Source organism: Coregonus clupeaformis, unplaced genomic scaffold, assembly GCF_020615455.1.
Source record: "Coregonus clupeaformis isolate EN_2021a unplaced genomic scaffold, ASM2061545v1 scaf0251, whole genome shotgun sequence".
NCBI classification, from domain to species: Eukaryota; Metazoa; Chordata; class Actinopteri; order Salmoniformes; family Salmonidae; genus Coregonus; species Coregonus clupeaformis.
The window spans coordinates 31413-48447 of record NW_025533706.1 but is presented as its reverse complement, the minus strand read 5'-3'; the positions used below and the strand labels follow the sequence as shown (position 1 = coordinate 48447).

Here is a 17035-nt window from a genome sequence, read left to right as displayed (position 1 = left end):
CACCGTAAAACAGCTGCACCCTCTCTCTGCCTGACAGGTTATCTATAGGATATGTGTGTACAGCACCGTAAACAGCTGCACCCTCTCTCTGCCTGACAGGTTATCTATAGGATATGTGTACAGCACCGTAAACAGCTGCACCCTCTCTCTCCCTGACAGGTTATCTATAGGATATGTGTGTACAGCACCGTAAACAGCTGCACCCTCTCTCTCTCTGCCTGACAGGTTCTCTATAGGATATGTGTACAGCACCGTAAACAGCTGCACCCTCTCTCTGCCTGACAGGTTATCTATAGGATGTGTGTACAGCACCGTAAACAGCTGCACCCTCTCTCTCTCTGCCTGACAGGTTATCTATAGGATGTGTGTACAGCACCGTAAACAGCTGCACCCTCTCTCTGCCTGACAGGTTATCTATAGGATGTGTGTACAGCACCGTAAACAGCTGCACCCTCTCTCTCTCTGCCTGACAGGTTCTCTATAGGATATGTGTACAGCACCGTAAACAGCTGCACCCTCTCTCTGCCTGACAGGTTATCTATAGGATGTGTGTACAGCACCGTAAACAGCTGCACCCTCTCTCTGCCTGACAGGTTATCTATAGGATATGTGTACAGCACCGTAAACAGCTGCACCCTCTCTCTGCCTGACAGGTTATCTATAGGATGTGTGTACAGCACCGTAAACAGCTGCACCCTCTCTCTGCCTGACAGGTTATCTATAGGATATGTGTACAGCACCGTAAACAGCTGCACCCTCTCTCTGCCTGACAGGTTATCTATAGGATGTGTGTACAGCACCGTAAACAGCTGCACCCTCTCTCTGCCTGACAGGTTATCTATAGGATGTGTACAGCACCGTAAAACAGCTGCACCCTCTCTCTGCCTGACAGGTTATCTATAGGATGTGTGCAGCACACGTGTGATAAATAAATCGACATAACGAACAGCTTCAGGAATCAATCAGTTTTTTAAATCAATTATATTGCCTAGGTTTATTAATCAATTATATAGCCCACATTAAAAATAGCATTATTACAATATTTATTTTGTACACTGGCCCAAGTGGGCCACTGATGGGGATGATGGGACTGGACCGGACGGTGTCCAAAACCTCTCCTGTATGTCGAGCCCTGACACACTCAAGACAGGGGCTTCCCCCCCCCCCTCCCCTCCCACCCCCCCACCCCCCTGCCGTTGCTGCCTCTTCAGAAAGCTGGTTTAGTTTTTTGGCTAAATGACACGTTACCGTTTGAATAAGTCATGACGATCGGGTTATAGTGGTGAGCGTACCTGAGTCTTGCTCTTGGGTGGCCCCCGTAGTGCTGAAGGGTTAGAGATCCCTTTGATCTCCTGCTGTAGTTTGGTAATACTCTTGGTGAGGGTCCCCAGCGTTGTCATAATCACTGCCTTGTCCTCTGGCTTCATGGCCTTGTTCTTCTCCAGCTTACAGATCAACAGCTGGAACATGGAGAGTAGACAGAACGGTGACACCAGCAACCTTTTCAGGGGCCAGGGGGGATACATTTTCAGGATTACTTCTCATGCCACCTCATCTCCTCTCCTCAGACCTTCTCCTCCAATGGGTTTGGAGAAGGAAAGGAGATAGGAATCGAGGAGTTGGGAATCAAGGAGTTGGGAATCAAGGAGATGGGAATCGAGGAGATGGGAATCGAGGACAGATGATTTGAGCCATGGTGAGGAAAAACCATAGAGATAGATGGAGGACTCATCTTTATATCTGTGCCATTCCCAGTGTCTGTGCCAGCGTGGGCAGGGCTACAACCCATAGGAATCCACAACCCGTTGACTACTTTAAAATGGCAGAAGCACGGTGGAAGCCCTTCACGGCGCTGCCCACACTTAAACAGACTTTTGGCCACTAGAAACCTCTATCATTCTCTATGGGGAAAATAAACTCACCTTCTGAGTCTCGATGTGCTTCTCCAGGATTTCCTGCTTCTTTTTCCTCATTTCCTGTTGGAGCCGCAGGGCTTCCTGTCAGGGGAATCATGGGAAATATTAAAGTGATAATTCACCTCATCCACAACCATGGTAAAGTGCTTTGAGCGTCTGGAAAAGTGTTACATAAAGCCAACTGTTATGTTCAGACTCTTTCCCCAGAAGCCTCCTTATAGGATTAGAGATGAAAGACCATGACCCCTCCACCCTAACCCTCATTTCCCCCTTCACCTCCATCTTGTCCTCCTTAGTCCCACCCTCTCCTCCATCTTGTCCTCCTTAGTCCCACCCTCTCCTCCTCCATCCATCCCACCCTCTCCTCCTCCATCCATCCCACCCTCTCCTCCTCCATCCATCCCACCCTCTCCTCCTCCATCCATCCCACCCTCTCCTCCTCCATCCATCCCACCCTCTCCTCCTCCATCCAACCCACCCTCTCCTCCATCCATCCCACCCTCTCCTCAACCTCCATCCCACCCTCTCCTCCTCCATCCATCCCACCCTCTCCTCCTCCTCCATCCCACCCTCTCCTCCTATCCATCCCACCCTCTCCTCCTCCATCCATCCCACCCTCTCCTCCTCCTCCATCCCACCCTCTCCTCAACCTCCATCCCACCCTCTCCTCCTCCATCCATCACACCCTCTCCTCCTCCATCCATCCCACCCTCTCCTCCTCCATCCATCCCACCCTCTCCTCCTCCATCCATCCCACCCTCTCCTCCTCCATCCCCCCCTCTCCTCCTCCTCCATCCCACCCTCTCCTCCTCCTCCATCCCACCCTCTCCTCCTCCATCCATCCCACCCTCTCCTCCTCCATCCATCCCACCCTCTCCTCCTCCATCCATCCCACCCTCTCCTCCTCCATCCATCCCACCCTCTCCTCCTCCTCCATCCCACCCTCTCCTCCTCCTCCATCCCACCCTCTCCTCAACCTCCATCCATCCATCCTCTCCTCCATCCATCCCACCCTCTCCTCCTCCTCCATCCATCCCACCATCTCCTCAACCTCAATCCCACCCTCTCCTCAACCTCAATCCCACCCTCTCCTCCATCCATCCCACCCACCTCTCCTCCATCCATCCATCCTCTCCTCCATCCATCCCACCCTCTCCTCCATCCATCCCACCCTCTCCTCCATCCATCCCACCCTCTCCTCCTCCATCCATCCCACCCTCTCCTCCTCCATCCATCCCACCCTCTCCTCCTCCTCCATCCCACCCTCTCCTCAACCTCCATCCCACCCTCTCCTCCTCCATCCATCACACCCTCTCCTCCTCCATCCATCACACCCTCTCCTCCTCCATCCATCCCACCCTCTCCTCCTCCATCCATCCCACCCTCTCCTCCTCCATCCCACCCTCTCCTCCTCCTCCATCCCACCCTCTCCTCCTCCTCCATCCCACCCTCTCCTCCTCCATCCATCCCACCCTCTCCTCCTCCTCCATCCCACCCTCTCCTCCTCCTCCATCCCACCCTCTCCTCCTCCTCCATCCCACCCTCTCCTCCTCCTCCATCCCACCCTCTCCTCATCCTCCATCCCACCCTCTCCCTCCATCCATCCACCCTCTCCTCATCCTCCATCCATCCCACCCTCTCCTCATCCTCCATCCCACCCTCTCCTCAACCTCCATCCCACCCTCTCCTCAACCTCCATCCATCCATCCTCTCCTCAACCTCCATCCATCCATCCTCTCCTCCATCCATCCCACCCTCTCCTCCTCCTCCATCCATCCCACCCTCTCCTCAACCTCAATCCCACCCTCTCCTCAACCTCCATCCCAACCTCTCCTCCATCCCACCCTCTCCTCCTCCATCCATCCCACCCTCTCCTCTTCCTCCATCCCACCCTCTCCTCCTCCTCCATCCCACCCTCTCCTCCTCCATCCCACCCTCTCCTCAACCTCCATCCCACCCTCTCCTCCATCCATCCACCCTCTCCTCATCCTCCATCCATCCCACCCTCTCCTCATCCTCCATCCCACCCTCTCCTCAACCTCCATCCCACCCTCTCCTCAACCTCCATCCATCCATCCTCTCCTCAACCTCCATCCATCCATCCTCTCCTCCATCCATCCCACCCTCTCCTCCTCCTCCATCCATCCCACCCTCTCCTCAACCTCAATCCCACCCTCTCCTCAACCTCCATCCCACCCTCTCCTCCTCCATCCATCCCACCCACCTCTCCTCCATCCATCCCACCCTCTCCTCCATCCATCCCACCCTCTCCTCCATCCATCCCACCCTCTCCTCCATCCATCCCACCCTCTCCTCCATCCATCCCACCCTCTCCTCCATCCATCCCCCCCTCTCCTCCATCCATCCCACCCTCTCCTCCTCCATCCATCCCACCCTCTCCTCCATCCATCCCACCCTCTCCTCCATCCATCCCACCCTCTCCTCCTCATCCATCCCACCCTCTCCTCAACCTCCATCCCACCCTCTCCTCCTCCATCCATCCCACCCTCTCCTCATCCATCCATCCCACCCTCTCCTCCTCCATCCATCCCACCCTCTCCTCCTCCATCCATCCCACCCTCTCCTCATCCTCCACCCCACCCTCTCCATCTCCTCTCTCACCTGTTTGTTCTTCATAGCCTCCTCTGTGGCAGTGACCCCAGCAAACAGAGCAGTCTTCTGAGCTGCTTTCAGAGCAGCCATGTTGTAAACTGTCTTAGTCAGCCCCGTAGAGGTGGAGAACACCTGATGGAGAGGAGGTCCAGTTAATGGTATTATTACTACTGTTATACTGTGGACTTATATAGGAGAACACCTGATGGAGGTCCAGTTAATGGTATTATTACTACTGTTATACTGTGGACTTACAGTGGGGAAAAAAAGTATTTAGTCAGCCACCAATTGTGCAAGTTCTCCCACTTAAAAAGATGAGAGAGGCCTGTAATTTTCATCATAGGTACACGTCAACTATGACAGACAAAATTAGAAAAAAAATTCCAGAAAATCACATTGTAGGATTTTTAATGAATTTATTGGCATATGATGGTGGAAAATAAGTATTTGGTCAATAACAAAAGTTTCTCAATACTTTGTTATATACCCTTTGTTGGCAATGACACAGGTCAAACGTTTTCTGTAAGTCTTCACAAGGTTTTCACACACTGTTGCTGGTATTTTGGCCCATTCCTCCATGCAGATCTCCTCTAGAGCAGTGATGTTTTGGGGCTGTCGCTGGGCAACACAGACTTTCAACTCCCCTCCAAAGATTTTCTATGGGGTTGAGATCTGGAGACTGGCTAGGCCACTCCAGGACCTTGAAATGCTTCTTACGAAGCCACTCCTTCGTTGCCCGGGCGGTGTGTTTGGGATCATTGTCATGCTGAAAGACCCAGCCACGTTTCATCTTCAATGCCCTTGCTGATGGAAGGAGGGTTTCACTCAAAATCTCACGATACATGGCCCCATTCATTCTTTCCTTTACACGGATCAGTCGTCCTGGTCCCTTTGCAGAAAAACAGCCCCAAAGCATGATGTTTCCAACCCCATGCTTCACAGTAGGTATGGTGTTCTTTGGATGCAACTCAGCATTCTTTGTCCTCCAAACATGACGAGTTGAGTTTTTACCAAAAAGTTATATTTTGGTTTCATCTGACCATATGACATTCTCCCAATCCTCTTCTGGATCATCCAAATGCACTTCAGACGGGCCTGGACATGTACTGGCTTAAGCAGGGGGACACGTCTCGCACTGCAGGATTTGAGTCCCTGGCGGCGTAGTGTGTTACTGATGGTTGGCTTTGTTACTTTGGTCCCAGCTCTCAGCAGGTCATTCACTAGGTCCCCCGTGTGGTTCTGGGATTTTTGCTCACCGTTCTTGTGATCATTTTGACCCCACGGGGGTGAGATCTTGCATGGAGCCCCAGATCGAGGGAGATTATCAGTGGTCTTGTATGTCTTCCATTTCCTAATAATTGCTCCCACAGTTGATTTCTTCAAACCAAGCTGCTTACCTGTTGCAGATTCAGTCTTCCCAGCCTGGTGCAGGTCTACAATTTTGTTTCTGGTGTCCTTTGACAGCTCTTTGGTCTTGGCCATTGTGAAGTTTGGAGTGTGACTGTTTGAGGTTGTGGACAGGTGTCTTTTATACTGATAACAAGTTCAAACAGGTGCCATTAATACAGGTAACGAGTGGAGGACAGAGGAGCCTCTTAAAGAAGAAGTTACAGGTCTGTGAGAGCCAGAAATCTTGCTTGTTTGTAGGTGACCAAATACTTATTTTCCACCATAATTTGCAAATAAATTCATTAAAAATCCTACAATGGGATTTTCTGGATTTTTTTTTCTCAATTTGTCTGTCATAGTTGACGTGTACCTATGATGAAAATTACAGGCCTCTCTCATCTTTTTAAGTGGGAGAACTTGCACAATTGGTGGCTGACTAAATACTTTTTTGCCCCACTGTATATAGGAGAACACCTGATGGAGGTCCAGTTAATGATAGTATTACTACTGTTATACTGTGGACTTATATAGGAGAACACCTGATGGAGGTCCAGTTAATGGTATTATTACTACCGTTATACTGTGGACTTATATAGGAGAACACCTGATGGAGGTCCAGTTAATGGTATTATTACTACTGTTATACTGTGGACTTATATAGGAGAACACCTGATGGAGGTCCAGTTAATGGTATTATTACTACTGTTATACTGTGGACTTATATAGGAGAACACCTGATGGAGGTCCAGTTAATGGTATTATTACTACTGTTATACTGTGGACTTATATAGGAGAACACCTGATGGAGGTCCAGTTAATGGTATTATTACTACTGTTATACTGTGGACTTATATAGGAGAACACCTGATGGAGGTCCAGTTAATGGTATTATTACTACTGTTATACTGTGGACTTATATAGGAGAACACCTGATGGAGGTCCAGTTAATGGTATTATTACTACTGTTATACTGTGGACTTATATAGGAGAACACCTGATGGAGGTCCAGTTAATGGTATTATTACTACTGTTATACTGTGGACTTATATAGGAGAACACCTGATGGAGGTCCAGTTAATGGTATTATTACTACTGTTATACTGTGGACTTATATAGGAGAACACCTGATGGAGGTCCAGTTAATGGTATTATTACTACTGTTATACTGTGGACTTATATAGGAGAACACCTGATGGAGGTCCAGTTAATGGTATTATTACTACTGTTATACTGTGGACTTATATAGGAGAACACCTGATGGAGGTCCAGTTAATGGTATTATTACTACTGTTATACTGTGGACTTATATAGGAGAACACCTGATGGAGGTCCAGTTAATGGTATTATTACTACTGTTATAACTGTGGACTTATATAGGAGAACACCTGATGGAGGTCCAGTTAATGGTATTATTACTACTGTTATACTGTGGACTTATATAGGAGAACACCTGATGGAGGTCCAGTTAATGATTATTACTACTGTTATACTGTGGACTTATATAGGAGAACACCTGATGGAGGTCCAGTTAATGGTATTATTACTACTGTTATAACTGTGGACTTATATAGGAGAACACCTGATGGAGGTCCAGTTAATGGTATTATTACTACTGTTATACTGTGGACTTATATAGGAGAACACCTGATGGAGGTCCAGTTAATGGTATTATTACTACTGTTATACTGTGGACTTATATAGGAGAACACCTGATGGAGGTCCAGTTAATGGTATTATTACTACTGTTATACTGTGGACTTATATAGGAGAACACCTGATGGAGGTCCAGTTAATGGTATTATTACTACTGTTATACTGTGGACTTATATAGGAGAACACCTGATGGAGGTCCAGTTAATGGTATTATTACTACTGTTATACTGTGGACTTATATAGGAGAACACCTGATGGAGGTCCAGTTAATGGTATTATTACTACTGTTATACTATGGACTTATATAGGAGAACACCTGATGGAGGTCCAGTTAATGGTATTATTACTACTGTTATAACTGTGGACTTATATAGGAGAACACCTGATGGAGGTCCAGTTAATGGTATTATTACTACTGTTATACTGTGGACTTATATAGGAGAACACCTGATGGAGGTCCAGTTAATGGTATTATTACTACTGTTATACTGTGGACTTATATAGGAGAACACCTGATGGAGGTCCAGTTAATGGTATTATTACTACTGTTATACTGTGGACTTATATAGGAGAACACCTGATGGAGGTCCAGTTAATGATATTATTACTACTGTTATACTGTGGACTTATATAGGAGAACACCTGATGGAGGTCCAGTTAATGGTATTATTACTACTGTTATAACTGTGGACTTATATAGGAGAACACCTGATGGAGGTCAAGTTAATGGTATTATTACTACTGTTATACTGTGGACTTATATAGGAGAACACCTGATGGAGGTCCAGTTAATAGTATTATTACTACTGTTATACTGTGGACTTATATAGGAGAACACCTGATGGAGGTCCAGTTAATGATATTATTACTACTGTTATACTGTGGACTTATATAGGAGAACACCTGATGGAGGTCCAGTTAATGATATTATTACTTATGTTATACTGTGGACTTATATAGGAGAACACCTGATGGAGGTCCAGTTAATGATATTATTACTACTGTTATACTGTGGACTTATATAGGAGAACACCTGATGGAGGTCCAGTTAATGGTATTATTACTACTGTTATAACTGTGGACTTATATAGGAGAACACCTGATGGAGGTCCAGTTAATGGTATTATTACTACTGTTATACTGTGGACTTATATAGGAGAACACCTGATGGAGGTCCAGTTAATGGTATTATTACTACTGTTATACTGTGGACTTATATAGGAGAACACCTGATGGAGGTCCAGTTAATGATATTATTACTACTGTTATACTATGGACTTATATAGGAGAACACCTGATGGAGGTCCAGTTAATGATATTATTACTTATGTTATACTGTGGACTTATATAGGAGAACACCTGATGGAGGTCCAGTTAATGATATTATTACTACTGTTATACTGTGGACTTATATAGGAGAACACCTGATGGAGGTCCAGTTAATGGTATTATTACTACTGTTATACTGTGGACTTATATAGGAGAACACCTGATGGAGGTCCAGTTAATGATATTATTACTACTGTTATACTGTGGACTTATATAGGAGAACACCTGATGGAGGTCCAGTTAATGGTATTATTACTACTGTTATACTGTGGACTTATATAGGAGAACACCTGATGGAGGTCCAGTTAATGGTATTATTACTACTGTTATCCTGTGGACTTATATAGGAGAACACCTGATGGAGGTCCAGTTAATGGTATTATTACTACTGTTATACTGTGGACTTATATAGGAGAACACCTGATGGAGAGGAGGTCCAGTTAATGGTATTATTACTACTGTTACACTGTGGACTTATATAGGAGAACACCTGATGGAGGTCCAGTTAATGGTATTATTACTACTGTTATACTGTGGACTTATATAGGAGAACACCTGATGGAGGTCCAGTTAATGGTATTATTACTACTGTTATACTGTGGACTTATATAGGAGAACAACTGATGGAGGTCCAGTTAATGGTATTATTACTACTGTTATACTGTGGACTTATATAGGAGAACAACTGATGGAGGTCCAGTTAATGGTATTATTACTACTGTTATACTGTGGACTTATATAGGAGAACACCTGATGGAGGTCCAGTTAATGATATTATTACTACTGTTATACTGTGGACTTATATAGGAGAACACCTGATGGAGAGGAGGTCCAGTTAATGGTATTATTACTACTGTTATACTGTGGACTTATATAGGAGAACACCTGATGGAGGTCCAGTTAATGATATTATTACTACTGTTATACTGTGGACTTATATAGGAGAACACCTGATGGAGGTCCAGTTAATGGTATTATTACTACTGTTATACCGTGGACTTATATAGGAGAACACCTGATGGAGGTCCAGTTAATGGTATTATTACTACTGTTATACTGTGGACTTATATAGGAGAACACCTGATGGAGAGGAGGTCCAGTTAATGGTATTATTACTACTGTTATACTGTGGACTTATATAGGAGAACACCTGATGGAGGTCCAGTTAATGGTATTATTACTACTGTTATACTGTGGACTTATATAGGAGAACACCTGATGGAGGTCCAGTTAATGGTATTATTACTACTGTTATACTGTGGACTTATATAGGAGAACACCTGATGGAGAGGAGGTCCAGTTAATGTTATTATTACTACTGTTATACTGTGGACTTATATAGGAGAACACCTGATGGAGGTCCAGTTAATGGTATTATTACTACTGTTATACTGTGGACTTATATAGGAGAACACCTGATGGAGGTCCAGTTAATGGTATTATTACTACTGTTATACTGTGGACTTATATAGGAGAACACCTGATGGAGGTCCAGTTAATGGTATTATTACTACTGTGGACTTATATAGCAGAACACCTGATGGAGGTCCAGTTAATGGTATTATTACTACTGTTATACTGTGGACTTATATAGCAGAACACCTGATGGAGGTCCAGTTAATGGTATTATTACTACTGTTATACTGTGGACTTATATAGGAGAACACCTGATGGAGGTCCAGTTAATGGTATTATTACTACTGTTATACTGTGGACTTATATAGGAGAACACCTGATGGAGGTCCAGTTAATGGTATTATTACTACTGATATACTGTGGACTTATATAGGAGAACACCTGATGGAGGTCCAGTTAATGATATTATTACTACTGTTATACTGTGGACTTATATAGGAGAACACCTGATGGAGGTCCAGTTAATGGTATTATTACTACTGTTATACTGTGGACTTATATAGGAGAACACCTGATGGAGGTCCAGTTAATGGTATTATTACTACTGTTATACTGTGGACTTATATAGGAGAACACCTGATGGAGGTCCAGTTAATGGTATTATTACTACTGTTATACTGTGGACTTATATAGGAGAACACCTGATGGAGGTCCAGTTAATGGTATTATTACTACTGTTATACTGTGGACTTATATAGGAGAACACCTGCTGGAGGTCCAGTTAATGGTATTATTACTACTGTTATACTGTGGACTTATATAGGAGAACACCTGATGGAGGTCCAGTTAATGGTATTATTACTACTGTTATACTGTGGACTTATATAGGAGAACACCTGATGGAGGTCCAGTTAATGATATTATTACTACTGTTATACTGTGGACTTATATAGGAGAACACCTGATGGAGGTCCAGTTAATGGTATTATTACTACTGTTATACTGTGGACTTATATAGGAGAACACCTGATGGAGGTCCAGTTAATGGTATTATTACTACTGTTATACTGTGGACTTATATAGGAGAACACCTGATGGAGGTCCAGTTAATGGTATTATTACTACTGTTATACTGTGGACTTATATAGGAGAACACCTGATGGAGGTCCAGTTAATGGTATTATTACTACTGTTATACTGTGGACTTATATAGGAGAACACCTGATGGAGGTCCAGTTAATGGTATTATTACTACTGTTATACTGTGGACTTATATAGGAGAACACCTGATGGAGAGGGGTCCAGTTAATGGTATTATTACTACTGTTATACTGTGGACTTATATAGGAGAACACCTGATGGAGGTCCAGTTAATGGTATTATTACTACTGTTATACTGTGGACTTATATAGGAGAACACCTGATGGAGGTCCAGTTAATGGTATTATTACTACTGTTATACTGTGGACTTATATAGGAGAACACCTGATGGAGGTCCAGTTAATGGTATTATTACTACTGTTATACTGTGGACTTATATAGGAGAACACCTGATGGAGGTCCAGTTAATGGTATTATTACTACTGTTATACTGTGGACTTATATAGGAGAACACCTGATGGAGGTCCAGTTAATGGTATTATTACTACTGTTATACTGTGGACTTATATAGGAGAACACCTGATGGAGAGGAGGTCCAGTTAATGGTATTATTACTACTGTTATACTGTGGACTTATATAGGAGAACACCTGATGGAGGTCCAGTTAATGGTATTATTACTACTGTTATACTGTGGACTTATATAGGAGAACACCTGATGGAGGTCCAGTTAATGGTATTATTACTACTGTTATACTGTGGACTTATATAGGAGAACACCTGATGGAGAGGAGGTCCAGTTAATGTTATTATTACTACTGTTATACTGTGGACTTATATAGGAGAACACCTGATGGAGGTCCAGTTAATGGTATTATTACTACTGTTATACTGTGGACTTATATAGGAGAACACCTGATGGAGGTCCAGTTAATGGTATTATTACTACTGTTATACTGTGGACTTATATGGAGAACACCTGATGGAGGTCCAGTTAATGGTATTATTACTACTGTGGACTTATATAGCAGAACACCTGATGGAGGTCCAGTTAATGGTATTATTACTACTGTTATACTGTGGACTTATATAGCAGAACACCTGATGGAGGTCCAGTTAATGGTATTATTACTACTGTTATACTGTGGACTTATATAGGAGAACACCTGATGGAGGTCCAGTTAATGGTATTATTACTACTGTTATACTGTGGACTTATATAGGAGAACACCTGATGGAGGTCCAGTTAATGGTATTATTACTACTGATATACTGTGGACTTATATAGGAGAACACCTGATGGAGGTCCAGTTAATGATATTATTACTACTGTTATACTGTGGACTTATATAGGAGAACACCTGATGGAGGTCCAGTTAATGGTATTATTACTACTGTTATACTGTGGACTTATATAGGAGAACACCTGATGGAGGTCCAGTTAATGATATTATTACTACTGTTATACTGTGGACTTATATAGGAGAACACCTGATGGAGGTCCAGTTAATGGTATTATTACTACTGTTATACTGTGGACTTATATAGGAGAACACCTGATGGAGGTCCAGTTAATGGTATTATTACTACTGTTATACTGTGGACTTATATAGGAGAACACCTGATGGAGGTCCAGTTAATGGTATTATTACTACTGTTATACTGTGGACTTATATAGCAGAACACCTGATGGAGGTCCAGTTAATGGTATTATTACTACTGTTATACTGTGGACTTATATAGGAGAACACCTGATGGAGGTCCAGTTAATGGTATTATTACTACTGTTATACTGTGGACTTATATAGGAGAACACCTGATGGAGGTCCAGTTAATGGTATTATTACTACTGTTATACTGTGGACTTATATAGGAGAACACCTGATGGAGGTCCAGTTAATGGTATTATTACTACTGTTATCCTGTGGACTTATATAGGAGAACACCTGATGGAGGTCCAGTTAATGGTATTATTACTACTGTTATACTGTGGACTTATATAGGGAGAACACCTGATGGAGGTCCAGTTAATGGTATTATTACTACTGTTATACTGTGGACTTATATAGGAGAACACCTGATGGAGGTCCAGTTAATGGTATTATTACTACTGTTATACTGTGGACTTATATAGGAGAACACCTGATGGAGGTCCAGTTAATGATATTATTACTACTGTTATACTGTGGACTTATAAGGAGAACACCTGATGGAGGTCCAGTTAATGGTATTATTACTACTGTTATACTGTGGACTTATATAGGAGAACACCTGATGGAGGTCCAGTTAATGGTATTATTACTACTGTTATACTGTGGACTTATATAGGAGAACACCTGATGGAGGTCCAGTTAATGGTATTATTACTACTGTTATACTGTGGACTTATATAGGAGAACACCTGATGGAGGTCCAGTTAATGGTATTATTACTACTGTTATACTGTGGACTTATATAGGAGAACACCTGATGGAGGTCAAGTTAATGGTATTTTTACTACTGTTATACTGTGGACTTATATAGGAGAACACCTGATGGAGGTCCAGTTAATGGTATTATTACTACTGTTATACTGTGGACTTATATAGGAGAACACCTGATGGAGGTCCAGTTAATGGTATTATTACTACTGTTATACTGTGGACTTATATAGGAGAACACCTGATGGAGGTCCAGTTAATGGTATTATTACTACTGTTATACTGTGGACTTATATAGGAGAACACCTGATGGAGGTCCAGTTAATGGTATTATTACTACTGTTATACTGTGGACTTATATAGGAGAACACCTGATGGAGGTCCAGTTAATGGTATTATTACTACTGTTATACTGTGGACTTATATAGGAGAACACCTGATGGAGGTCCAGTTAATGGTATTATTACTACTGTTATACTGTGGACTTATATAGGAGAACACCTGATGGAGGTCCAGGTAATTGTATTAAACTATATTTATATTTATATTTTTTTGTCCCAAAATGTTTTGCATGTCAGCAGTCAAGTTTTCAAGATATTGGACTTTGAAGAAGCAGAGTGTCCCTTAACCACGTCAGAGGCAAGGGACACTTTGCATACTCCGAGTCCTCTCTCCTCACCTCCTGAAAACCCATTGGAGGAGGTGGTCAGATGGGCGGGACCTCTAGCTTTCTCATCCAATGGAGTTTTGAGGCGGTGGTGGTGAGGAGAGAGGACGCAAGGAGTATGCAATTGAGATTCTCCCAATGCTTCTTCAAAGTCCAATATCTTGAAAACGTGACCGCTGACGTGAAAAACATTTTGGGACTGTATCAACAGTGGACTAACGGAAAAAAAAATACCAAAAGATAGTTTGAGTAGATTTTTCCTTTAAAAAAGGCACAGTTGTAGAAAATTCCCCATTAGCCAATCTCTATCCAATCTACCTCGGAAGAGGCGGAATTTCCTACGAAATATCAGTCAAGGAGTGGGAGAAGGGAATTTTCTACAAAAGAGTTACCAAGTTAAGTCACTCAGGGAGAGAGAGACACTTCTAGATCATTCCACCATCAACACAGAGAACTGTCAATATATTGAAAAAGAGAAGAGGAGGACCGTTTTTTTTCCCCTCTCACCTTTCCTGCCGGTCCACTAGGGTTACTTCCTGGTTTAGAGGGGAAGCCCAGCCTCTCCTTCACCGATAGGTTAGATTTGAAGGCATTCTGAGAGGCAACACTAGAGTCTTGGTTGGGCTCTGAGCTGTCAGAAGGCAGAGGGCCCAGGCGGTCTTTGACTGACTGTTTCAGACTAGTGGCTGGCGGCTGCACCTGCTGGAGTTCACACAACAACAACAACAAACAAACAAACAAGGTCAACAACATAACATAGAAGGTCCATTACGTTGCTGTTTGACCCAACCAGCAGGAAAAACTCTGGGTCCTAAAATTAGAGTCTAAAACTGAGGTTGCTAATAGTCAGCGGCATTGGGCAAAATGGCCGTCTGATGAAAAGGTGCTTCCTAAATCCAAGTGCACCACTTTTGACCCCCCGGTCCATAGGGCTCTAGTCAAAAGTAGTGCACTATTATAGGGAACAGGGTGCTATTTGGGATGTAGCCTTACCATGAGTGAGTGTGGTTGATGGTGTTGCTGCCCCTGCGGTCCCGTCCCCTGTTGTGGTCCCGTCCCCTGCTGTGGTCCTGTCCCCTGCTGTGGTCCCGTCCCCTGTTGCGGTCCCGTCCCCTGTTGCGGTCCCGTCCCCTGTTGTGGTCCCGTCCCCTGTTGTGGTCCCGTCCCGTCCTCACGGTGCCAGTGGACCCTAATAAAGCGGTTGTTGAGAACGGCCTCGGGACTCTGCATGGCCCGTTTAGCCTCCTCGTGACAGCCAAACTGGATCAGGGCACCCTCCGGGTCACTACCATAGGTCACCTAGAGGGGAGAGGGGTTAGGTTAACCCTCACTCACTGAGCAGTAGTGCACTATATTGGGGAATAGGGTGCCATACTTCCAAAATCATTACAGCCTAAAGCAGAAAGGTGTTGTTAGCCGACCAGTCCCCAACCTGTAAGTTGACGATCGTCCCGAACTTGCTGAAGTGTTGGTTAAGCTTGGAGATGTTGTTGAGTTCCGGTGGGATCTGTCGGACCGTCAGCTTGGTGTTGGACCCAAACGCAGCCCTCTGGTTATGGTGGGGAGGGTTCTTGTTGTGGAACCCACCCTGGAGGTTCTGCGGGTTGAAGTTAGGTCTGACAGAACACAAGGAGATTACAGGAACGGCCCCTGTACTGGTTTGTGTTCAAACATGTTTTTTTTTTTTTTGTGTAAAAGGTTATTGACATGTTACATGAACTAAAAATCAAAAAATGGGACTTAACTGTTGTCCTATTGCTGTGGTTCTATGATGGACTATGTAACCCTAACCCTGTCATTCAACTGTCTCATGTCTTCAGACCCTAACCCTGTCATTCAACTGTCTCATGTCTTCAGACCATAACCCTGTCATTCTGCTGTCTCATGTCTTCAGACTATAACCCTGTCATTCAACTGTCTCATGTCTTCAGACTATAACCCTGTCATTCAACTGTCTCATGTCTTCAGACTATAACCCTGTCATTCAACTGTCTCATGTCTTCAGACTATAACCCTGTCATTCAACTGTCTCATGTCTTCAGACTATAACCCTGTCATTCAACTGTCTCATGTCTTCAGACCATAACCCTGTCATTCAACTGTCTCATGTCTTCAGACTATAACCCTGTCATTCAACTGTCTCATGTCTTCAGACTATAACCCTGTCATTCAACTGTCTCATGTCTTCAGACTATAACCCTGTCATTCAACTGTCTCATGTCTTCAGACCCTAACCCTGTCATTCAACTGTCTCATGTCTTCAGACTATAACCCTGTCATTCTGCTGTCTCATGTCTTCAGACTATAACCCTGTCATTCTGCTGTCTCATGTCTTCAGACTATAACCCTGTCATTCTGCTGTCTCATGTCTTCAGACTATAACCCTGTCATTCAACTGTCTCATGTCTCCAGACTATAACCCTGTCATTCAACTGTCTCCTGTCTTCAGACTATAACCCTGTCATTCAACTGTCTCATGTCTTCAGACCATAACCCTGTCATTCAACTGTCTCATGTCTTCAGACTATAACCCTGTCATTCAACTGTCTCCTGTCTTCAGACTATAACCCTGTCATTCAACTGTCTCATGTC

At 44.0% G+C, this 17035-nt stretch overlaps 1 protein-coding gene across 1 annotated transcript in view; it reads right to left on the bottom strand.

The window, feature by feature from the left end:
- The window catches only part of rbm26 (RNA binding motif protein 26), a gene marked incomplete at its 5' end in the record, with an annotated part of 55213 nt that overhangs the window by 22035 nt on the left and 16143 nt on the right, over nucleotides 1-17035 (bottom strand). The window contains 6 exons of the mRNA XM_045214409.1: nucleotides 1293-1460; nucleotides 1923-1997; nucleotides 4539-4661; nucleotides 14951-15145; nucleotides 15437-15742; nucleotides 15876-16059. Coding sequence (XP_045070344.1) covers nucleotides 1293-1460; nucleotides 1923-1997; nucleotides 4539-4661; nucleotides 14951-15145; nucleotides 15437-15742; nucleotides 15876-16059 — 1051 coding nt within the window. The remainder of the gene's footprint in view (nucleotides 1-1292; nucleotides 1461-1922; nucleotides 1998-4538; nucleotides 4662-14950; nucleotides 15146-15436; nucleotides 15743-15875; nucleotides 16060-17035) is intronic.